Source organism: Leopardus geoffroyi, chromosome C3, assembly GCF_018350155.1.
Source record: "Leopardus geoffroyi isolate Oge1 chromosome C3, O.geoffroyi_Oge1_pat1.0, whole genome shotgun sequence".
NCBI lineage: Eukaryota > Metazoa > Chordata > Mammalia > Carnivora > Felidae > Leopardus > Leopardus geoffroyi.
Genome location: NC_059338.1, coordinates 41,835,270 through 41,858,853, shown reverse-complemented (window position 1 = coordinate 41,858,853; position 23,584 = coordinate 41,835,270). Strand labels below are relative to the sequence as shown.

The following is a 23,584-nucleotide window of genomic DNA, read 5'->3' as shown; positions in this document are numbered from 1 at the left end:
TTTATCCCATGTCCACCTGCATAAAGTCTAACCCCAAATGGTCGATAACCACTCTTTTTTTTTTTTTTTTTTTTTTTTTTTTTTGAGAGAGAGCGCGAGAGCGAGAGCACATGTGAGCGGGGAAGAGGGGCAGAGGGAGAATGGGACCTTAAGCAGGCTCCAAGCTTGTGGAGCTGGTGGAGGGACTTGATCCCACGACCATTGTATCGTGACCTGAGTGGGAATCAAGAATGGGATGCTCAACGGACTGAGCCACCCAACTATCCCAATAACCGCTCCTTAGAACACTTCCTTTGTACCAAATCTGATGGTGCTTATTACATTGTTTTGAGTACTAAATGAACAATGTTTTCGTTTTTGTTTTACAACACTTGGGATATAATAACTACTAAGTAAAAGTTAATTGTTATCATCAGGTTAGTTTTTGTGTAGTTTTGTGTAAGTTCCTTTAGGGCAGAACGGTGTCCCAGTTTTTGGTTTCACTTTAGTGTCTTCAAAGCACAGTGGCAAAGGCTGTCAGAGAAGACAAGTGCTAATGGCGGGGAGGGAGATGGGGCGTCCCAGTACCACCCAGGGAAGTGGGGCGTCCCACGGGCGTGCAAAGCGAGACAGAGAGGAGTGGGTCGACCAATTAGTCACGCGATTTAGGCGGTGAAGGCCCCAGCTCCCAAATTTTCACTCATTATTCAAGTTAGAGCGAAGTTCTCAAGCAACAGATGTTTGTGCAGGGATCGGAGGCCAGTTTGGGGACGCTCGGGTCACACACCCCTGGAGGCGGGTACAGCGGAACCTTCGTCCTCAGCTCCGTGTTTCCGCGACTCCGCTCCCATCGCTACACTACCAAACAGCCTGCCTCCTTCCCCACTCCCGATGGCCTATTCCGAGAACAGGTTCCAGACTTTGTGACTAGCAATTTCAACAAAACGATTAACAGACATCCCTATGATCGAGGACAGTTTCTCCGAGCACCGTGTCTCTAGCGCGCCCCCGCGAGTTCCCCTTAGCGGAGGGCGCCCAACGCAGGGCCGCCCGCCCTTGCGGGTCCAACGCCGAGACCGCCTCCGCGCCTAGCCCCGCGCGCGTGCTCCGACGCGTGCTCAGGCGCGTACGCCGCCCGTCCTGCCCCGCCTCGCGCGCACGCCGCCCCGCCCCGCCCGGCGCGCACGCCTCCCGGCCCTCGCCGCCTGCCGCCCTTCCTCCCCGATCCCTCAGCTGCGCAGCCCCCAGACTCGCTCGCCGGTGGAGGGACCCGGGACGAGCCAGAGCGCGCTGTTAGCCTAAGGAAGCCGAGGGAAACCCGCTGGGCCTGGCAGAGCCGTCAAGAATAGCGGAGCCTGCCCCGCACGCCCGGGAGCGAAGTGAGAGCGAGGCAGAGTTACGTGAGGCAGCGCAGAGTAAGTGGGCTCGGGTCCGACTCGAGGTCGGGCTCGGGACCGAGACTGGTGGGCCAGGCCCCCGAGCCGGCGTTACCCCCGGCCTGAGGAGCACCGAGCGGACACAGAGGGACGGACCGAGCAAGGACTCATGGCCTCGCCATTCCTGCCCGCGGGGGCCACCACGGGCGACAGCGGCGGCGAGCTGAGCTCGGGGGACGACTCCGGTGATGTAGAATCCCTCCAGAGCCCCGAGACCGAGGCGTCCGGGAGCCTGACCGAGCTCTTTGAGAAGGCTGCAGCGCACCTCCAAGGCCTGGTTCAAGTGGCCAGCAGAGAGCAGCTCTTGTACCTGTATGCCAGGTACAAGCAGGTAAAGTCCCAGGGAAGGGGTGGGTGCGGGAGAGCCATAGGAGACCTCTTTCCTCCAAAAACTAATAGTAATGGCTAGGTTTAAGTGTGTGTGTGTGTGTGTGTGTGTGTGTGTGTTTAATCATCTATTAAGGAATAGCATCACTCTGAATTTGGAAAGGACCGATCTGCTATCCTAGGGATGAAGGTTCACTGGACATTGAATGTCAGTTTTCTACGACTTCTCAGACTTGCACAGTGACCATGCACTTATGCTTTTACCAACTTCAGAAAATGAGGATGAGAAAATAAGATTTATCATTCACTGTTGCTAAGGGTCATATGGAGGTAGTTATGGAAGTAATATGGTCATATGGAAGTGATGTTAAAAAAATTGTGAGATCCGAGGAAATTATAGAATTGTCATAAAAGGGTGATGCAATACAAAATAAAGTATTACCACTTTTATTATTGTGATTTTTAAAGTCCTAAATATATTAGACTTATGTTTTGGCTAAATATGCTTCTGTTAGATACAATTATAAAAATTTTAGAGCTAGTAAACACCAGGTGAAATAATCCCCTTCTTTTGTGGGAAAGGGAAGCCCAAAAAGAGTAGATAACTTGCCTAGGGTCATACAGAAAATCAGAACTAGAACTAGGTTGTAGCTCCTGGACTGTCTCTAAGGTTCTGAACTTTACCTGGAAATAATAATCATAATGTCATGTAAAACATATTTAATTTATCATTCAAAGAATCAAAGGCACCAGAAGTAAAAATAATTAATTGCTTTATCATAATTAACCAATACACAGCATCTTTTATGTGCAAAACACTTGGGTGTTATGCCTTCAGGGAGTGCAAAGAAGAAAACCATGATGGTATTTGCCTTTAAGAGACTTGAAAAGTTACATGAGGCATCTAGATTTAAACATGTGAAAAATTGCTAACAAGAGTTAAATAACATTTTAGGAAGACTCCATCTCTTTGGAACACTGGAAGCAATGACGTTCTGGGTAATAGTCCATTTTATTTTACTAAAAAATTTTCCCCTGTCTTTTGCTTCTTGGTATCTATTTCCTCCTGTTTCCTTTTAGAAAAAATAGTTGAGGGTCCCTCTGTATTCTTCAAGTGAATATGCTGAGTAGAGCATTGACGAATTTTGAAGATTGATGAATTTCAGTTATGAATATCAGTTAAAGTGGTTTGAGAGAGCTGTAGATACGTATGATATGATAGTGTTGAATGAAAATTGCCCCTGAATTGGCCTTGGAATTTGCTTTCTTGCAGAAGTTGTGGATATCTAATTTTTCTTTGGTTATTTACCCTGTCCAAATAACGTTAAAATGAGATGTGCAATGATTTAACAAGAGTTTATTGAACGTTGTCCTAGGACCTTTAACACGTCTGAATAATAATCCTCTGGGCAGTATAAGACTTTTCCTATACATTCGCTGGAGAACATTCTTTTTCTTTCTAGACATAATCTTATCTACTGATATTAGAGTCATAATTATTAAATATCTGATTTCTGAGTTACTAGTGAACTGCAGTCACCTGTCAGCTGGTAACGATTCTGTCTCAAGTATACTCCATCCGGATACACTGAAAGAGGTGTGCCCCTCACCCTTACAAGAGTTTGATGTTAAGGTATTTAGAAATACTTCGTATCTGGAAATAAAATTTTTCATTATTAGAGAATAAGGTTATGTTTACTTAGATATGACATTGGGACACAATTTTTATCAATCTCTTATAAATATTTTACTTTTAACAGAATCCTGAGATAGTGTTAAAAATAGCATCTTTGATAGAGTAATGAAGTTGAAATTCCAATATAATTTTTGCATCATGAATCAGAATTTCTCATGAAACAATTATGTTTTGTTTTGGAATAGCACTGTATTTTGTAGGCTGAATGAGGTAAAGTTGTCCCCAGGAAGATGATAAAAATAAGCTGAGCTGTGAATCTTCTTTTCTTGGGCAGAGCCCTAAACTTACCTAACATAGTAGCTCTTCTAGTTTCAGAGAAGCCTGTAGCTCGAAAATCATCTTTTAGTGAAGTTTCAAAAAGATCACACAAATTAACAGTTTTTTGATTCTCTGCATTAGCAGCAAAAGATAACTAATTGACACTTGTGAAAACTCTAGGACAATGAAAATTTCAGACTCCTTTTGGCTTTATTTTATAGGAGCCTTCAGCATGAGCACAGTGAAGATACTCAGCATGTTCTTTTACTTTAACCTGGTCACATGATTCACTGGCATTTGCTGATAGCACCCTTTGTTAAAATATTCTCTTTCAAGGCACTGGATGTATTATATATATCAGAGAGAACAGAGTTTAGATGTTCTTTTAAAATGGTACCTTTTATAACTCTGCTTTATAGCTCATGATTCATTATTTAATCATTTGGAAACTGTTGCTCATCAAGTCCTAAAATCCTGTAGTTTTATTTTTCCAGTCTTTTCTGATCCAGAACTGTTCTTTGAATTTGGGAATACAAAAGCTTCTGTGTCAGAATACAGGGTCAGCTGCTGAACTTTTATTTTCATTGCACATAATGGTGTGGAGGTAGGTGATCTAGAGCTGGTAGGGTGGCTCTGCTTCATGAGATCATCCAGGGGCTTGGTCTTTTTCTGTCCTGTAGTTCTGTCATCCCTCAAGGCAGCAGTTCTCAAATTATGGTCTAGAGATCCCTGAGAATCCCTGAGACTTTCTCAGGAGATCTGTAAGGTCAAAAGTATTTTTGTAATAATACTAATACACTGTTTGCTTTTTTTCTATGTGATGAAACTGGTGATGCATCAGTACGAATCAAGGCAGTGGCAGCAAACTATACTAGTAGTCTGGTATTTTTACCACTAAGTACTCAGAGTGAAAAAAAAAATCCAATTTCACTTAAAAATGTCTTTGATGAAGCAGTAAACATCATTGATTTTTATTAATATTAATTCTTGAGTAGGAGTATTTAGTATTGTGTGTGATGAAATGCAGGGTACACCCAAGGCACTTCTGCACACTAAATTATATTGGCTATTTTTGAGGAAAAACACTTGTGTAATTTTTGAGTTGCAAGCTGAGCTATCCAGTTTTTTCATGAAATATCATTTTTCCTTAATAGAACAAGTCACAGATAAACTATGCTTGTTCAAATTTGAGTATTTGGGAGATAGTTTCTTCAAAGTGAATAAAGTGAGCCAGTCACTTTAAGGAAAAAAGCTGATAGTATTTGTTGCCAATGGTAACATTTGAACCTTCAAGTGAAAATTAGTAGTTTAGGGGCGCCTGGGTGGCACAGTCGGTTAAGCGTCCGACTTCAGCCAGGTCACGATCTCGCGGTCCGTGAGTTCGAGCCCCGCGTCGGGCTCTGGGCTGATGGCTCAGAGCCTGGAGCCTGTTTCCGATTCTGTGTCTCCCTCTCTCTCTGCCCCTCCCCCGTTCATGCTCTGTCTCTCTCTGTCCCAAAAATAAATAAACGTTGAAAAAAAAAATTAAAAAAAAAAAAAAAAGAAAATTAGTAGTTTGGAAAATCTGTATCTGCCATATAAACCAAACAGCTTCCTAATACTTAAAAACTTTTTGATGAGATTAATGGTGATTTTAATGATTGTAAACTTTTGCTTTTGTGTAATGGACTGTGTCAACATTTGGAAGGAATGCACAACTCAGTGAACCATATTTTCCAAATATTGCATGAAATGTTACAAATTGTGAGTAAAAGATCCATTCAAAGTGCAAGTTAGGGCTCATGTGTGGCTCGGTTGGATTTCTGAGTTTGGCTCAGGTCATGATCTTGTGGTTTGTGGGTTTGAGCCCCACGTTGGGCTCTGTGCTGACAGCTCAGAGCTTGGAGCCTGCTTCAGATTCTGTCTCCCTCTCTCTCTGCCCCTCCCTCGCTCACGCTCTGTCTCTCTCAAAAATAAATAAACGTTAAAAAAAATTAAAAAAAGAACGAAGTGCAAGTCAGACCAATGGATTTTATTGTAACAGTATGAAAAGTTCATTGATAGGACCTCAGAGTCCACATTGCATCTAACCTTAAAGAAACTGCCACTTGTTGAGTTTTGGTGTGGAATCAAAGAAGAATATCCACAGTTATCTGAAAATGCTACTAAATTCTTCTCTCATTTCTAACAACAAATCTGTGTGAAGCTGCATTTTCTTCCTATACTTCAAACAAAGCAACATATTGCAGTAGATTGAATACAGAAATAGATAAGAGAATACAACTGCCTTCTATTAAGGCAGACGTTAAAGAGGTGCAAAATGTAAAACGATGTCACTTTTCTCAATAAAGTTTTTTTGCTTCATATAGTTTTATAAAATTTTGTTATTAATTTAATGAGTTTATTTTTAAATGAGTTAATGCATATTTTAAGAAGTCTTCTAATTTTTAATATGGTAAATATTGATAGAGACAACTCACATAAAGCTTCTTGGGGTCCTCATTTTCTAAGAGAATAAAGGCATCATGAGACCAAAAAGTTTTATAACTGTTCCCCTTAGATCCTCTTTTCCTGGCCAGAGATGGCTCACCATCACCGCATGCATGTTCTAGTGAGGGAAGGCTCAGGGAAAGGGAAGGACAAGCCCCCTTTTCTTTCCTTTTTTTTATGTTTGTTTATTTTTGAGAGAGAGAGGGCAAAGAGGATCCCAAGTGGGCTCTGCGCTGACAGCAGAGAGCCCAATGTAGGGCTCGAACTCACAAACCATGAGATCATGACCTGAGCCAAAGTCAGTCGCTTAGCCAACTGAGCCACCCAGCCACCCCATTAAGGAAGATATTTATATCACTTTCACACACATCTCGTCCCTTGAACCTGGGCTTAAGTTGCGTGACCACATGTAATGTTTAGCTGGATGACCATGTGTCTGGCCAAGATTTCGTGTAGGAGAAATGGAGAATAGATACTGTATTTGTTTCTGCCACTGGCTGGTGTCTGGATAAAAACCAAAGGTAGTAACTGCAGCTGTTTTTATGATGTGTCATAGTTTCTCTTATGCTTCTAATAATCCATCAGTTTGGGTGATTTTAGAGATGCCAGAACTGAAGCCTAGATTCTATGTGGTATGTAAAGCAAAGTGGTATAGAAAAGGAATATTGGACTTCGGAGTCAAACAGTCCTAAATTCAAATCCTGACTACTAATTCAGGATTTGCTAATGTAACATGTGAACTCCAGCACCCCTCCTCAGTTTTTCTGTACTCATTTATAAAATGAGTTTGTAATGGCAAACCTAACAGGCAAATGAGTTGTATGGCCCATTTGACATAACGTGTGAAACTTTTGTTTTATGGTGATCAAGAAATGCAGTTCCTGTTCTCTCACTGCTTCCCCTTTTGGTCCCATTATAATAGATCTACTCCTGTGTAAAGGTACATTTTAATATTCATCTGAGGGCCATGTGATTGTTTGCTAAACAAATGATAGGGATGATTATTGTTATGAATTCAGAGATGGATGAAATCATTGTAGACTGAAAGGGTTCTTACATCTGAACTTTTGAGTGGGACTAAAAGGTGTAGCATTTTGAAAGGCTGAAGGAAGAGAAGGCATTTCATGTGAGGGCAATAACATGAGCAAAACAGAATAAAAATCCCTAAAGCAGTGAGTAGATCCGCCTGGTTAGCGAGTAGACCATCAGTTTGATTTTAGCAAAATTCAAGTGTATAAGAGTAATAGTAGATAGTGAGTAGGTCTCTGAGAAGTAGATGGGGTCGGGTTGTGGTATTTAGCATTAGGAAAAATAGATATTTGGTTGAACATGTGCCTGACATATTCATTCCACATTCATCAAGCATTTTTAACAACCTTAGATTAGGCATTATATAAGGTGCAATGAATGTGTTAGGAATGGTTTCCTAGCGGCTGTGTTCTGACAGAAAGATGAGACTTTACACAAAATTTTCTAATACCAGGTAAAAGTGAAAAGTGCTTTCAGAGGTATACAGAGTAAATGCTGTGAGAGTTTATCAGAAAGAGAGATTACTTCTGCCAGTGGGAATCAGGGGCTGTATAATGAATTCTACACTTGTGTGAATTTCATTTGTTTATTCACAATGAAAATAATTATTGTATAGTTTTACTACAAATGTTATTTGAGGTTTTACAAATAAGTATTGACCACAAACAAGAAAAGATTATTGTGGAGTAGATAGAATTTATATTGTTGTTGAAAAACCCTTGAAAATTTTTTGCACGGCTTTCAGCATCTATATTTGTACTGATTAGTTTCATAATGGGATACTTTACAAATAGTGTGCTTTATCCTGGAATTTGGGAGAGAGAAAATGCTAATAATGTAATGAGAATCAGCATAAACAATGTTATAAATTCTGATAAATTGTACTATAAATCTTGTTTTTTGCATGTTTAAAAATTCTTCAATAGAATAAATGGTAATAAGGATTACATAATCTGTATTTATAATTTGCCTTACATATATAATTTGTCTACTAGTTTAGGAATGCCAGTGTTTGTTACCCATGTTTTTTTGTGTATCACAGTGTTAGACAACAGTTGTTTTACATGGTAAGCCAAAGCAGCCTTTATTTAAAGTTTGTTTTTTGTTTACTTTTGCGAAGAATGTTAAGTTTTGTTATTTTATATAGATATTTTCTAATCTATAGTTACTAAGTATACATAATAAATTTGAAAATAAAAAGTTTCTCTGGTATTTCTTTGAAAAATAAGTTCTTGATTTTTTTCCCCTTCCCTTCAATTAGGTCAAAGTTGGAAATTGTAATACTCCTAAACCAAGCTTCTTTGATTTTGAAGGAAAGCAAAAATGGTAAGAAATTCTTGGAATCTAATGAGGTTGTTGGAAATGGTTTAGGTGTTTAAGAATTAGAAAGTACTGAGCAGATTAAAGAATTATTTTTATGTTAATCTCTCTATAGACTGTACTAACAACACGCAATTGGGAGAGAGATTAAAAGAATCCGCTTTTAGCTAAGTATCCTAAAGGATTCTTATACCATGATGTTGGTATATACTTAGTCCACAACAGACATACACTTCTTACATATGAATAGCTTCTTAGACAGTGACCATAAGAGCTATTCCTTGAGATTTTCCTATCCTGTCATACAGCCCCTAATGGATCACCACTTCTGTCCCCTGGAAGAATCTTTGGAAGAAGGACAGGAGGATGGGAGCAGAGAACAGGATAAATCCTCATTTTTACTCCTCACCCCTGCCCCAATTTTATCTTCTCATTTCTATTGCTCTTCTGTTCCTTGCCCTACCCACACCACAGTGAAGACGTGCTTATAATAATCTGTTGGGGAGAAAGTGGGGGGGGAAGATACTGAGTCCATTTCTTTCCTGAATCCATAAGAAAAAATTATACCCTCCCCAGTTTTTTTATTTATAATTCAGAGGTTCCTTCTTATCATATGAGGCCTTATTTACTCTTACCTAAGTGAAAAAAGAGCAATCGTGTACAACAGGGACCCTTAGTTACAGAAGGAAGGACTTTGGAGTGTCAGTCTTGGGATTAACAGTATAAAGGATGGGGTTAAAAAAAAAATATGGTTGTAGAGAGAAGGGTGCTAGAAAAGGATTCTAACTTTACATTTTAGAGCAGTGCTCCTGGGGCGCCTGGGTGGCGCAGTCGGTTAAGCGTCCGACTTCAGCCAGGTCACGATCTCGCGGTCCGTGAGTTCGAGCCCCGCGTCAGGCTCTGGGCTGATGGCTCGGAGCCTGGAGCCTGTTTCCGATTCTGTGTCTCCCTCTCTCTCTGCCCCTCCCCCGTTCATGCTCTGTCTCTCTCTGTCCCAAAAATAAATAAACGTTGAAAAAAAAAAAAAAAAAAATTTAAAAAAAAAAAAAAAAAAAAAAAAAAAAAAAAAAAAAAAAAGAGCAGTGCTCCTCAAAATGTGGTCCCTGACAAGTTGCCTCTCTGGACTGTTACCCAGCTGTAAAGAGAGAGATGCAAAGCTTGAACTTAATGTAAATCAGTTATGTCATTAAGCCCCTGTTTAGTTCACCTTTTTTTGGTGTAGGACATTCTCAGTAAAGGAAGCATTGCTTTGATCTCCATTCTGGCAGCATCTTTCTTTGCTAATGATGACAACTAGTTCTCTGACACTTTATTACCGTTGTAGAGAATAGCTGATGAAACTTTTATTGTGAGTTTTTTTGTTTTAACTTAAGAAATTTCATAACTTCAGCATTATTTTTTCCTATATGCTTGCCTGTTTTTTCATTGTTTTTAGCAATTTTAGAAAGTTTTGATTTTACAACCACATAATAATTCAAGCAAGAATCATCAGTGGATGCTGAAACCATTAGATGAAAAACTACTGAGGAGCAGCATTTACACAATTCTGACCCACCGTTTACTTTTTAATTACAAGGAAGACAACTGGGAGATATTGCTTCTAGGTCTTTAATCTTATCATTGATGATGGGACAAAGTGATGTTATGTGCCCCCTGATGTGATGCATGGTAAAGGACACTCACCTATATATTGCTCTTGCCAAAGCATTTAACCTGATTCTAATCATGATTGATCATTTTTGGCAAGAACACTGTAGGTGAGGAAACAATCAGAGAAATCCAAATTGATAGATCTTTTATAAAACAACTGGTTTGGACTCTTAAAAAATGTCAATATCATGGAAGACAGAAAAAGCTAAAGATACATGAAATCAATGCTATGTGTGAATCTTGATTGGCTCCTGGTCTAGGAGAAGAAATCTATACAGGACATTATTGGGTAATGAGGGAAATCTGAAGGTAGTCTATATATTTATATAACGGTATTGATGTTAAATTTCCTCACTTTGAAATATGCTGATGTATTTAGAGATAGAGTGTTAGGATGTATTCATTTATTGACTCAGGAGAGTCAGTAAAAATAAATTTGGAAAACCTCAGAAAGATGTTACATTCATTATGGGAGCAGGAAGGTGGTAAAAACCTGTGGCACTGAATTGTGTTTTATGCTGGATCAGTGGATCTACTTCCTGGTTGGAAGCAGAACTGGGAGGACAAAACCAAGAAAGAGCCTATCTTGGCAGCTTGAAGAAAAAAGAAGAAAAGGATGACCCAGAAGGGGGCACAGGATTAAAATATTACTCTTGGTATTTATATTGCAAGTAGTCCCTACCTTCTTACTCATTAGAATTCTTATCTCTGTCCTTACCACCCCTCACTTTTGAAGTCCCTGTCTCAGGACCCACTACTGGCAGCTTACAGATGAGATAACAGCAGAAGGGAAAGGTGTATTTCTCACGGCTTAAATAAGAAGTTTGAACTATTTTCCCAGGAAATATTGTTTCTTGTGCTGATTAGTTCCTATGTTACTGAAATGCTATAAGCACAGTTAATTCAAAAGGTGGAAACTACTTTTATTGGTCTGTAGATCATACATTCTCAATAGGGATGAAAGGTGGGTTTGGGGGAGTTATAAAATCTTGGATATTCTAGTGGTTTGTGGTCTTCCAAAATTCAATTGTTATACAATGTATCTGTGTTACTAAAATTTCATGGGGGAGGGTGATTAGGAAAAAATGTTTAAAAAGGCTCCTTAGGTGGTGGGACATAAGGTGTGCATTGGTATAGACCAAGGTAAATGCAAAAAGAGACCTACTCATCTGTGGCTTATTAGATCTATAGCCCACATCCTTAAAATGTGTATGCCAATTTTTTAATACTAAAAAGGAATGTGCTGTTTGCATTATTTCCATAGTTAATGATGGGTCATTTTGGATATTCTTTACTGTAGGGAAGCATGGAAAGCACTTGGTGATTCAAGCCCCAGTCAAGCAATGCAGGAATACATTGCAGTAGTTAAGAAATTAGATCCAGGTTGGAATCCTCAGGTAAGATTTGATGATTGTAAATAATGCTTTCCAAAAACATGATCTTCGTCTCTCAAATAAAGGTTTAAAACCAAGTGTAGGCTTAAGTAACATTTTTAAAGTTTTATTTTCTTAAAAGATTGTAAAGTTATTATAATATTTGCTTGTCTCAAAATGCTGTTGCTTGAATGTTAACATAACCAGCTACTGATTCTGAGAACTCCTCTGAATTATAGAGAATTTTTAAAAGTATAATCATAATTTCAATTTTGTAAAAACTCCGTTCATGTCAGAATTTGAAAGGGTTTAACATGAGATAATCATTATCTTGAGAAATGGTAGGTTTCTCTTGGATTTTTTTTATGAACACTTTCTGTACATGTACAAAATGCTTTTTGATGGGGATAAAATGTGTGTAAGACATGCTTTCTGCCATTGTATAGTTTAAAGTATATTATAGAAGATAAAACATAACAAAATATGATTATAGTATAAAACAGTAGTAATATGAGTGCTAGGGAATCCCGTGGAAAGAGATTACTTTGGACCTTGGGGGTATTGGATGTTGTTCACTTAAGTGTACGCTTTTTTCCTGGTAACTTATTGGAGAACATCTAGAAAGAACTTAATTAACAGTGGGGTTGCTATTTTATTTGAAAAAAAATTTAAATACATGGTTGACAGGTGTTTTAGTGGAATAAAGACTACTTTGGTATCATGTAAAAAATTCAAATTGAGAGGTTCCTGGGTGGCTCAGTGGGTTGTGCCTGACTCTTGATTTCAGTTCTGGTCATGATCTCATGGTTCGTGAGTTCAAGCCTGCATCAGGCTCTGCACTGACAGTGTGGGGCCTGCTTGGGATTCTGTCTCTCTCTTTTTTCTCTGCCCTTCCTCTGCTCATACTCTTTCTCCAAAATAAATAAACTTAAAAAAATGCAAATTATTACTTTTTATTAATAATACTTAGACAAAACATTTCAGTAATGAATGAATACAGTGATTTTCAGATTTTTTTGGTAATAATTGATTTCATTGGTACACGTTTTACCAGTTTGAAGGAAGTTTGTTCTATTAATTATGGAATCCTGCTTAAATTTTTTTTTTTTAGTGTTTATTTATTTTTGAGAGACAGAGTGTGAGTGAGGGAGGGACAGGGAGAGAGGAAGACACAGAATCTGAAGCAGGCTCCAGGCTCTGAGCTGTCATGCAGTTTGATGCAGGGCTCGAACTCACAAACCATGAGATCATGACCTGAGCCGAAGTCGGATACTTAACTGACTGAGCCACCCAGGCGCCCCAGTCATGGAATCTTAAAATGTCTTAAAGATTATATCTTATGACATAAAAAAATCTATCTTAATTGTGACTATAGACAGGGAGAGATAACCAGCTTAGGGTATCTTTAATGATACGACTGGCTTTTTGAAGTCATTGAAACATTTCCTGATGTTTTTGATGTGCGTGAATATTCATTTTCAGAAATATTCCATTTTGTTAATATCTTTTATAAAACAAGTTTGCATACAAATACATATCATAGAGGTCCTAAGGACTTCATATCTGAAATTCAGTGGTCAAAATAGATGCCCCTCTGAGCTGAACTCAGCCTGAACACATATGGCACGATGTTTAGTATATGTGCTGCCGAAGTGAGCACGTATGGCACAATGTTTAAAAAGCAAAACAAGGAGGGTGTGCCTGGGTGGCTCAGTTGGTTAAGCATGCGACTCTTGGTTTCAGCTTAGGTCAGGATCTCACAGTTCGTGGGTTTAAACCCCACATCGGGCTCTGCTCTAACAGTGCCGAGCTTGCTTGGGATCCTGTCTCTCCCTCTTTCTCTGCCCCTCCCCCACTTGTGCTTGCTTTCTCTTTCAAAATAAGTAAACATTTAAAAATACATAAATAAAAAGCAAAAAAAACTTGAGTTTGAATGCATTTTGGTGAGTACTTGTCAGTCACTGTGGTCTTAGTTCTTCCCTATTGATTTTACTTGACTGTTTCTGATGGCTGGCCCATGTAGACATTTGAGTTTAGAACTTCTTTTTTTTTTTTTTTTAACGTTTATTTATTGCGAGAGAGAGAGAAAGCACAAGCAGAGGATGGGCAGAGGGAGAGAGAGAGAGAATCCCAAGCAGGCTTCATGTTCAGTGCAGAACCTGACGTGGGGCTTGGTCTCATGACCATGAGATCATGACCTAAGCCCAAATCAAGAGTCAGACGCTTATATACATTGGAATACTACTTGGCAATGAGAAAGAATGAAATCTGGCCATTTGTAGCAACGTGGATGGAACTGGAGAGTGTTATGCTAAGTGAAATAAGTCAGGCGGAGAAAGACAGATACCATATGTTTTCACTCATATATGGATTCTGAGAAACTCAACAGAAGACCAGGGAGGAGGGGAAGGGGGAAAAAAAGTTACAGAGAGGGAAGGAGGGAAACCAAAGAGACTCTTAAATACTGAAAACAAACTGAGGGTTGATGGGGGGGGGTAGGGGGAGGGGAAAGTGGGTGATGGGCATTGAGGAGGCACCTGTGGGATGAGCACTGGGTGTTGTATGGAAACCAATTTGACAATAAATTTCATAAAAAAAAAAGAGATGCTTAACCAACTCAACCACCTAGGTGCCCTTGAGTTTATAACTTCTGGTAAATGACAAAAATTATGATTTCTCACCTTCAGTACCTTAATTACTACTAAGTAAAGTTGTGTTAACTCTCACTCTTACAAATGGTTACAGAGTCCATGTGGTTAGATAATTCTTCCTTATGGAAATTTAAACAGGCAGTAAGGATGCTTTTTTTTTTTTTTTTTTTCCAACGTTTATTTATTTTTGGGACAGAGAGAGACAGAGCATGAACGGGGGAGGGGCAGAGAGAGAGGGAGACACAGAATCAGAAACAGGCTCCAGGCTCTGAGCCATCAGCCCAGAGCCCGACGCGGGGCTCGAACTCACGGACCGCGAGATCGTGACCTGGCTGAAGTCGGACGCTTAACCGACTGCGCCACCCAGGCGCCCCAGGATGCTTTTTAAAAATATCCGAGGGGTGCCTGGGTGGCTCAGTCAGTTGGGCGTCCGACTTCCGCTCAGGTCACAATCTCGCTGTCCGTGAGTTCGAGCCCCGCTCAGAGCCTGGAGCCTGCTTCCAATTCTGTGTCTCCCTGTCTCTGTGCCCCTCCCCCGTTCATGCTCTGTCTCTCTCTGTCTCAAAAATAAATAAATGTTAAAAAAAAAAAATAAAAAAAATAAAAAATAAAAAAGTAAAAATATCTGAATCTCAGGGCACCTGGGTAGCTCAGTCAATTAAGCATGTGACTTCGGCTCGGGTCATGATCTCATGGTTCAGGGGTTTGAGCCCCACGTTGGGCTCTTTTGCTGTTGGCACAGAGCCGCTTCAGATCCTCTGTCCTCCTCTCTCTCTACCCCTCTCCTGCTCTCTCTCTCTTAAAAATAAACATTTAAGAAAAAAAATCCAAATCTCACCTATTGAACATAAACTTGAATAAACCAAGCAGAATCAAAGGTACTTTCAAATAAAGATCATTCTTCAATACATTGTTCTAAATATATTTTTACATCCATAATCTAGTTGTAAAGAGGAATTTTATGTTTTGTTTACATTTTTTTAATGTTTGAGAGAGGAGGAGAGAGCACATGGGTGGGGGAGGGGCAGAGAGAGAGAGAGGGAGAGAGAGTCCCAAGTAGGTGCCATGCTGTCATCACAGAACCTGATGTGGGGCTTGATCTCATGAACTGTGAAATCATGACTAGAGCCGAAATCAAGAGCTGGACGCTTAATCGACTGAGCCACCCAGGTGCCCTGTTTACATTTTTGTTTTTAATTTAAGCACTCTGAGCTGGTCCCCTTTGACACAGCTGTTTTCCCCTTTCTTTTTGACTGATATGAAGTTGATCATAACTGAAATCTCAGGACATTTGGTATTCATTCATTATCTTTTAGGTTAAAGAAATCATTTTGATACTAGTTTCTGCAAACAAATAATAATGCCTCTCATTGCTGAATGTGCTAAGCTCTTTATATGTATCATCCTTTGAAATCTTCATGAGAATCTTAAAAATTAGATTAGAAACTATTATTGTCTTCATTTTAAAAATGAGGAAATTTAGAGATGTCTGGGTGGCTCAGTGTAAGTGTCCCTCTCCCTCTCTACCCTTCTCCTGCTCTTGCTTTCCCTCTCTCTCTCTTAAATAAATAAACTTAAAAAAAAAAAAAGGGGCAGCTGGGTGGCTCAATTGGTTAAGCATCTGACTATTGATTTCAGCTCAGGTCATGATCTCGCAGTTGGTGAGATCAAGCCCTGTGTGGGACTCTGTGCTGACAGCACTGAGCTTGCTTGGAATTCTCAGTTTCCCTCTCTTTTTCCCCTTTACACGTGCTTTCTCTCTCTTTCTCTCTCTCTCAAAATAAGCAAACTTTAAAAAATAGAATAAAATAAAAATGAGGAAATTCAGGCACAGTGACTTAGTATCTTATCCAAGATTAGCCAGCTAAAAAATGATGGTGCAGGGGCGCTTGGGTGGCGCAGTCGGTTAAGCGTCCGACTTCAGCCAGGTCACGATCTTGCGGTCCGTGAGTTCGAGCCCCGCGTCGGGCTCTGGGCTGATGGCTCAGAGCCTGGAGCCTGTTTCCGATTCTGTGTCTCCCTCTCTCTCTGCCCCTCCCCCGTTCATGCTCTGTCTCTCTCTCTCCCAAAAATAAATAAACGTTGAAAAAAAAAAAATTAAAAAAAAAAAAAAATGATGGTGCTGTGATACGCACTTTTATGTATAGGAGTCCAGAGCCCCCACTCTTCACCACTCTGCTAACCGTTCTGTAGCTGACATTTTATTTTTACATGTATTTACACACATATATATTTGTGTATATATATAAAATGTATATATTGCATGTAAACTTATGGATGTGTATATGCATGAAAAATTCAAATAAAAGCAGCTACTGATTTAATCAAAGCTCCATGGAGTGAAGTATAAAATGAAGTATGAAATGAGCAATGCTTTAAAATGTAAACCCTTGAGGGGCGCCTGGGTGTTTCAGTCAGTTAAGTGTCCAACTCTTGGTATCAGCTCAGGTCATGATCTCATGGTTCATGAGTTCAGGCTCTGTGTTGAGCTCTTTGCTGGTGGTGTGGAGCCTGCTTGGGATTCTCTCTCCTCTCTCTCTGACCGTCTCCTGCTTGCTCTCAAAACAAACATTAAAAAATGTAAACCCTTGACTATGTTTTCTGTTATGTTTCATCTTATCTCAAGAATGTGCTGTTGAATGTCTAATCAAGGCAATTCTTTTGCCTTATTTGGTTTTTTGCCAGGGAAGAAGGGTGAGTTTTTATTTTGGTATAAATTATTATTTTTTGACAAATAAAAATTATATATATTTAAGGTGTATTTGATATATGTATACAGTGTGAAATGATTATCACAAACTAATTAATGTATTCATCACCTCTCATAGTTACCATTTGTGTGTGTGTGCTGAGAACACTTCATATTTATTCTCTTTAGCAGATTTCAAATATATAATACATTAACACTATATTAACTAATAATGGTATGTTATTATTAACTAATGTATACTTGATATAATTAAAACAATTTTTTAAATATTTATTTATTTTTGTGAGAGAGAGTATGAGCAGGGGAGAGGCAGAGAGAGAGAGGGAGACACAGAATCCGAAGCAGGCTCCAGGCTCTGAGATGTCAGCACAGAGCCCAATACAGGGCTCAAACCCATGAACTATGAACTCATGACCTGAGCTGAAGTTGGATGCTCAACCGACTGAGCCACCCAGGTGCCCCGATAAAATTTTTTTTAAAGTTTCAGCAATAGTACAAAGAACTTTTGGACAGTCTTTATTTAGATACACCAGTTATTTATGTTTGCTTTAGCATTCTATTTACATGCATACACTCAAAATTTTTCTGAACCATTTTAGACTTTACCACTAAATACTTCGTTATTTCTTAGAACAAGGACTTTCTCTTCTATAACTACACCATAATTATAAAAACTGGGACTTTTTTGGTGTTATGAGTTCTTTTGAAATTGCCTTTTTTTAAAATCCCTGGGCTCAGAGTCCCTGTGGGGCATTGTACACACACCCACACACCCACACACACACCCACACACACCCACACACGCACTAACTGTATATACTTAAGGTACATACCATGATTTGATATACATATAGTGAAATGGTTACTACAGCCAAACTAATCAATATATCCTTTCCCATATAGTTTTTTTTTTTTGTAATGAGAGTACCTGATATTTACTCTCTTAGCATATTTCTAGTATTCAGTACGGTATTGTTTATTGAAGTCATCATGCCTTTATGTTATTTATTTTATTTTTTTTTAAAGCTCCATATCCAATGTGGGGCTTGAACTAATAACCCCAAGATCAAGAGTTGCATGCTCTACTCGCGGAGCCAGTCAGGCACCCCTATCATGCCTGTATATTAGGTCTTTAGATGTATTCATCCTATACAGCTGCAACTTTATACCCTTTGACTAACATCTCCCCATCTCCCATTCCCTACCAGCCCATTAGTAACCACCTACTCTACTCGCTGCTTCTTTGAGTTTGACTTTTTAATTTCCTCACATTCTGCATATAAGTGAGATCATACAATATTTGTCTTTGATTTATTTCACTTGGCATAATATCTTCCAGGTTCATCTATATTGTCACAAATGGCAGTATTTCCTTCTTTCTCATGGCTGAATAATATTCCATTGTTTACATATAACACATCTTTTTTTTTTTTGCCTTTTTAAAAATTTTTGTTTATTTTGGGGAGAGAGAGAAAGAGAGAACGAGCATGTGCACGAGAAAGGAGGACAGAGGATCCAAAGCAGGCTCTGCACTGAAAGTGCGGGGCTTGAACTCACAAACTGTGAGATCATGACGTGAACTGAAATTGGGTCAGGTGCTTAACCAACTGAACTACCCAGGCTCTTTATCCATCTTCTGTATCTATTCATCCATAGGTAGACACTTGGGTTGTTTCTGTATCTTGGCTGTTGTGAATTATGCTGCAGCAAACATGGGAGTGCCAATATCTCTTCAAGATTCTCATTTCATTTCTTCTAGATGTAGAGTGGAATTACTAGATTGTATGAGGGTTCTATTTCTAATTTTTTGAGAAATCTCAATGCTGTTTCCTGTCTTGGCTGTACCAATTTTCATTCTGGTCAACAGGATGCAGTAGTTCTCTTTTCTCAAAATCAAGAATTTTAACATTAAATTCAATATCACTGTTGAATCCATAGTCCATATTCAAATTTATCATTTATTTTAAAAATCTGCTTTATAGTTATTTTATTATTTTTATTTATTTTTAGAGCGAGCGCGAGAGAGAGAGAGAACATGCACAGACATGCAAGTGGGGAGAAGGGCACAGGGAGAGGGAAAGAAAGAATCCCAGGCAAGCTCCACACTTAGTGCAGAGGCTGATGCAGGGCTTGATCCCATGGCTGTGGGATCATGACCTGAGCCCAGATCAACAGTTGGGTGCTCAACCGACTGAGCCACCCAGGTGCCCCTCCTTCAAAGTTATTTTAAAACATTCTGATCCATCATCCAGTCCAGGATCATGCACTGCATTTAGTTGTCTCTTTAGTCTCTTTTAGTCTGCAACAGTTACTTAGCTTTTCTTTTTCTTTTTTCATTGTGATAGGTTTGAAGAATATAGGCCAGCTCTTTTGTAGAATGTCCCCAGTTTGGCTTTGTCTGCTGTTTCCTCATAATTAGATTCAGATTATACATTTTTAGGAGGAATACCACAGAATTGTGTCCTCAATGCATCATATTAGGAGATACTTGATGTTTATTTGTCCCAATATTGGTTATGTTAACTTTGATTACTTGCTTAACATGGTGTCTGCCTGATTACTGTAACGTTCCTATTTTTCTCTTTGTAATTAGTAATTTGTGAGGAGATACTTTGAGACTATGTGTCCTTTTCCTAATCAGATTTCATCCACTAGTTTTAACATCCATTAATGATTTTTCAACTCCATCATTTCTTCTACATTTATTATTTGGCATTCCGCTGTAAAAGTGGGCTTTCTCTTTTTCTCTATTTATTTACTTATTCATTTTCAAGAACTATGAAAGATCTAGGATTGTACCCTACTTGCAAACTAAGTTAGCCTGTTACTGTTTCTTAGATGCTGGCAGAGGTACAAGACTTCTGGGTCTGAGCCAAAGGACTTTATTATTCATGGCATGGCAAACTGCATGAGATTCATTTGATTTGCATTGGTTTCTCACATCCCCCAAGTCCCACAGGGATGATGCAGGTGGGCCTAGATGGATTCCTACATATGCAGTCGGTTGTGCTATAGCAAAGGAGCACTGGACTTTTGGGATTCACCACTTTTATAGTAGGTGGAAGCAAGCCTGCTCTTTGTCAGGAGTTGGGAAGATTACCTCATCCTTGAGGGTTGCTTGCTGCACACACAACCCTGAGAAATGGCCTAGGTAGAGAGTGGTCAGAGCCTGGCCTACTGACAGAGAATGTGCTGATTGCCTCTCCCAGCATTTCATGTATTTATATCAGTACTGTATATACTTAGGGATTTCTGTTTTATTCAGTGAGTTATAATCCATTACTCATCCTTAGTTATTTGGCTACTGGGAGCTCCTTCAAGATGGTTCCTGTGTCCTTTTGATATGTGTCCATCATTCTTTGAGCAGTTTCTTACTTTTTGGCACATGATGTTATAGGCTATATTAGTTTCCTAGAATTGCCATAGCAAAGTACCAAACACTGGTACTTTGTCGTTGAAAACAACAGACATTTATTCTGTCACAGTTCTGGAGGCTAGAGGTCCAAAATGAAGTGTTAGCAGAGCCATGCTATCTGTGAAGGCTGTAGGGAAGAATTCTTCCTTGCTTCTGCCAGCTTCCAGTGGCCGTAGGCATTCCTTAACTTGTGTCAGCATAACTCCAGTCTCTGCCTGTGTCTTCACATGGCCTTCTTCCCTGCGTGTCTGTATCCAAATTTCCCTTTCCTTTTTCTCACACAGACACCAGTCATTGAATTTGGGGTCCACCTCAGACCTCATCTTAATTGTCCCCCCACCCTGATTTTTGATGTATAATTGGCATAGAATATCATGTAAATTTAAGATGTAAAACATATTGGCAGAGTTTGGTAAGATGGCAGGGGAGTAGGAGAACCCTAGGCTCACCTTCTCCCACTGATGCAACTAGATAACTATGAAGTCATTCTAAATACCTAAGAAATTGACCCGAAGACTGGCAGAACTTCATAACTAAAGGCACAAAAGAGGCCATATCCAAGAATGTAGGAAGTACAGAGACGTGGTTTGGAAGCGAAATGGGTTGTGGCCACTGCAGTGGGAAGGGAGCCTTGGTTGCGGAGAAGAGTGAGAAACAGACTAGCACACAGGGGAGCACATGGGGAAAACGAATCTCCATAGCAGTTGGGTTGGAAGGGTTTTAAGAGGGGCTGGATTTCATGAACTCTTGCAACCAGCAGGGCTTAAAGCCTTGACTTTTCAATGTCGGTGGGCTTGGCTTGGGAGAGCCTGTAGGGATTGGGGCTGCTTTTGGAGAGAAAGCAGGACAAACAGCCTGTGGATGTATAGTGTGGAAACAATGATCTGAAGAGCGCCTCTGGCACAGTGGGAAAGTTATTAGCTCATCTCAGAGTGTATGCCAGAGAGGCAGAATTCATGGAGAAATCCCTCCAGGAACAAAGGAATTGGCAGATGCCATTGCCCTCACCTGCCCCACAGCATAAGAACAGGGCCTGTGGGAACCAGCCCATCACCAACACTTGCTACTTAACTTGCTTACACCAAGCCCTTCACCCCATGTTTCGTTGGAACCACCCTTCCCAGTCAGGCTTGTCTCAGTCCCAGGATGGCAGGACCCTTCCCCAAAAGACCAGCCCAGACTGTTGTCCATACCACATCTCCCTTCTGGGAGTTTTGCAGGACCTCAGTTCTGGAGGCAGTGGTGACAGGTCACATTTCACAAGCAGATCAGAGCACACCTACTTAAAACTTAACCACATTCAGCCAGGGACAAAACACTGCCCACAACAGGCAAAGAGAGTCTCTGCAGACAACTGTCCTGAAGGAAAAAGCAGCCAGGACACAACAGCAGAGCACACACAGCACACATTAGAGGCACTCCCTGAAACACCAGGTCCTGGGAAACAGGGGACACTACACTGCAGGACACTATAGGACGTCTTCTTCATAAGGCCATTACCCTCAAGAACACAAGAAGTAGCTGACTTTTCTAACACAGAGAAAGAGGCACAGAAACTTTGGCAAAATGAGACAACAGAGGAATTTGTCCCAGATGAAAGAACAGGACAAGGCCACTGCTGGAGATCTCAGTGAAACAGATAGAAGTAACATGCCTGATAGGCAATTTAAAATAATGATCACGGGGGGGGGGGGGGGCAGGGTGGCTGTTGGCTGAATGTGACTCTTAATTTTGGCTCAAGTCATGATCCCACGGTTGTGGGATCAAGCCCTATATAGGGCTCTGTGCTGAGTGTGGAGCCTGCTGAAGATTCTTTCTCTTGCTCTCTGCTCCTCTCCCCAACTTATTCACTCTCTTTCTCTCTCATTAAAAAAAATAAATAATGATCATAAAGATACTCACTGGACTTGAGAAAAGAGTGGAAGACATGAATGAGACCCTTAACAGAGATGAGGAATAACATAGCAGAGATAAAGGTTTGAATAAATGAAATAAAAAAATACACTTGATGGAATGAAGAGCAGGCTGGACGAAGCAGAAGAATGAATTAATGACCCCAAAGACAGAGCAATGGAAAGTAATCAAGCTAAACAAAAGAGAGAAAAGAAAATTAGGGAGAATGAGAATAGACTTTGGGAACTCAGTGACTTCCTCAAACATAACATTCATGTTACAGGGACTCCAGAAGAAGAAGAGAGAAAAGGGGGCAGAAAATTTATTTGAAGAAATAATAGCCAAAAACTTCCCTAATTTGAGGAAAGAAACAGATCTCCAGATCCAGGAGCCACACAGAAACTCCAACAAAATCAACAAAAGCAGATTCACACCAAGACACATTATAACTAAAATGGCAAAATGTAGTGATTAAAAAAAAAATTTAAGTAATGAGACAAGACAGACACATACAAGGGAAACCACATTAGTCTAACAGTCTAACTTTTTTTAGTCACTAAACCAGAAATATTAAAGGTGACTTTGAGTGGAAAGGAGAGACCAAAAGTGACAGTATGGAAGTAAGAAACACAAAAGCAGTAAACATAAATATTTCTGTATAAAAGCAGTCAAGGAAATAACAAAAGGGTGTAAAGTATGACATCATATACCTAAAATGTGAGGAAGAGTAAAGAATGGGTTCAGACTTAAATGACTATCAACTTTAATATATAGACTGCTCTGTGCAGATGATATTATATACAAACCTAATGGTAACCACAAATCAAAAACCACTAATATATATGCAAATGATAAAAACAAAAGATCTATCACTAAAGAAAACCAGGAAACCATGAAAGAGAAGAAAGGATCAGAGAAAAACTTCAGAAACAACCACAAAACAAGTAACAAAATGGCAATAAATACATATATCTTGATAATTACTTTGAATGTAAAAGGATGAAATGCTATAATCAGGACACAGGGTGACAGAGTGGATTAAAAAAAAACCATCTATATGCTGCCTACAAGAGACTTATTTCAAATACCTGCAGATTGAAAGTGAGGGGATGGAGAAACATTTATCATGCAAATGGATATCAAAAGAAAGCCAGAATAGCAATACTTATATTGCACAAAATAAACTTTTATTTTTTTTTTATTTTTTTTAAATTTTTTTTTCAACGTTTATTTATTTTTGGGACAGAGAGAGACAGAGCATGAACGGGGGAGGGGCAGAGAGAGAGGGAGACACAGAATCGGAAACAGGCTCCAGGCTCTGAGCCATCAGCCCAGAGCCTGACGCGGGGCTCAAACTCACGGACCGCGAGATCGTGAC

At 39.7% G+C, this 23,584-nt stretch overlaps 1 protein-coding gene and 1 long non-coding RNA gene across 8 annotated transcripts in view; both read left to right on the top strand.

Annotated features, from left to right (window-relative positions):
* The first annotated feature begins 1,127 nt into the window (after positions 1-1,127).
* The window catches only part of ACBD6 (acyl-CoA binding domain containing 6), a 223,140-nt gene continuing 200,683 nt past the window's right edge, over positions 1,128-23,584 (top strand). For 2 of the 7 annotated variants that reach the window (XM_045452564.1, XM_045452566.1), the window contains exons 1-3: positions 1,131-1,746; positions 8,456-8,520; positions 11,465-11,561. In XM_045452564.1, the coding sequence (XP_045308520.1) occupies positions 1,525-1,746; positions 8,456-8,520; positions 11,465-11,561 (384 nt within the window). In that variant the 5' untranslated portion in view covers positions 1,131-1,524. Of the gene's footprint in view, positions 1,747-8,455; positions 8,521-11,464; positions 11,562-23,584 lie in introns of all 7 variants that reach the window. The other 5 variants (XR_006705739.1, XM_045452565.1, XM_045452563.1 and 2 more) reach the window with 4 other exon arrangements.
* On the top strand, positions 1,765-5,310 carry LOC123584909. The gene is made up of 2 exons (XR_006705740.1): positions 1,765-5,002; positions 5,248-5,310. It is a non-coding gene; the product is annotated as an uncharacterized LOC123584909 (long non-coding RNA).